This window comes from Lepidochelys kempii, chromosome 1, assembly GCF_965140265.1.
Source record: "Lepidochelys kempii isolate rLepKem1 chromosome 1, rLepKem1.hap2, whole genome shotgun sequence".
NCBI lineage: Eukaryota > Metazoa > Chordata > Testudines > Cheloniidae > Lepidochelys > Lepidochelys kempii.
Genome location: NC_133256.1, coordinates 1,797,958 through 1,799,788, shown reverse-complemented (window position 1 = coordinate 1,799,788; position 1,831 = coordinate 1,797,958). Strand labels below are relative to the sequence as shown.

General features: G+C 50.1%; 1 protein-coding gene across 1 annotated transcript; it reads left to right on the top strand.

Moving 5' to 3' along the window:
* The first annotated feature begins 530 nt into the window (after positions 1 to 530).
* On the top strand, positions 531 to 1,529 carry LOC140914594 (olfactory receptor 52E4-like). The gene has a single exon (XM_073352821.1). It carries the CDS (start codon positions 531 to 533, stop codon positions 1,527 to 1,529), a length of 999 nt encoding a protein of 332 aa, XP_073208922.1.
* Positions 1,530 to 1,831: the final 302 nt, after the last annotated feature.

Below are 1,831 nucleotides of genomic sequence, written 5' to 3'. Positions count from 1 at the left end.
TGTGAATGAGCAACTGTTTCCATGGAGTTGCTATCAACGATGCCCGGGTCTTTTTGCTGAGGTATGTTCTCATTGGGATGTTTCCTCAGCACACAGCTTGGCAAAGGTTTGTTTTTTCTACTCAGCTTTTGAGCAACTATGTGAATGGGGAACTCCCTACAGCATGGACTCTCTAGCTTGGGTTTCATTGCTTCATTACATAATGGATAGATGATGTATAAACAGTATCCACACTTGTGTTTCCTCTGGTGCCTATGAAGGTTTCCCACACCATGATATGTAGGAATTATTGACACATGGAGCACCATGAAACATGGAATTGGCATTAGTAGGGTCAGTTTATAATTCATTCCTCTGAATAATGAAAATATTATTTCTCAGTGTGTGAAGAGCGACCGATCTGCTTCCCCCATGAGAACAGCCCCCAGTAGTGCATGTAGTGACTCACATTAACACTGTCTCTCCATCCAGGTATTTGTCCTGCAACCATCATGCTAGACCCTGGGCACATACAGGGGAACATACGGTACATGCAGGAGACGCCGTTCTGCCTCAGAGTTGGACACCTTCCCCCCTACAACATGTCAGATTCCAACATAACCAACTTCACCAACCCCTCCACCTTCATCCTGCTGGGCATTCCTGGCCTGGAGGTGGCCCATGTCTGGATCTCCATCCCTTTCTGCACCATGTACATCATAGCTGTCTTGGGGAACTTCACCATCCTGTTCATCGTGAAGAGGGAGCCGAGCCTCCATGGGCCCATGTACTATTTCCTCTGCATGCTGGCTGTCACCGACCTGGTCCTGCCTACATCCATCCTGCCCAAAACGCTGAGCATCTTCTGGTTCAATTCCAGGGAGATAGATTTCAGTGCCTGCCTCACCCAGATGTACTTCATTCACTGCTTCACAGGGATGGCGACTGGGATCTTCGTGGCCATGGCCTTGGATCGCTATGTGGCCATCTGCGATCCCCTGAGACATTCCACCATCCTGACAAACCCCATGGTTGCCAAGATCGGCCTGGCCATGGTTCTGCGCAGCAGCATATTTGTACTGCCCTATCCCTTCCTGGCAAGGCAGTGGCCATATTGCAGAACCAACATCATCCCCCACACATACTGCGAGCACATAGCTGTGGTGAAGCTGGCCTGCGCTGACATCCGAGTCAGTAATTACTATGGCCTCTTTTTGCTATTCTCTGGGATGGGTCTGGATATGCTTTTTATCACCGTGTCCTATATCCAGATCCTCAGGGCCGTCTTCAGCCTCCCCACAAAGGACTCCCAGCTCAAGACTTTTGAGACCTGCATCTCCCACCTCTGTGCTATCTTAACCTTTTACGTCCCATCTCTCTTCTCCTTCCTCACGCACCGGTTTGGCCACAATGTGCCCCTGCATTTCCACGTTCTCATGGCCAACGTGTACCTCCTGGTGCCCCCCATGCTAAACCCCATCATCTATGGTGTGAGGACCAAACAGATCCGGGACAGGCTGCTCTGGCTCTTTACTCATAAAGGGACCTAAAGTTTTCTCCTGGTGCTCTTGCTTTCAGACTGAGCTCCATACAGAACTGGCTGGTGATGTGGTGCCGGACCCTCTTCCCTGAATCACTTACTGGATAGTCAAAGAGACATGAAACCCTTTCCTGACCTGAGTGTACTGTATTAGTGGAACAAACTGGGGAATTCATCTGTGTATAACTCATCAATTCACAGGGTTGCCATCTTTGTAATTGCTGGTATCTGGACTCCAGCCCCTGCCACACCTCTCCTGCTAAGGCTTCGCCCCTGCTCTGCCTTTTCCCCCACAAGGCTCCTCCCCTGTTG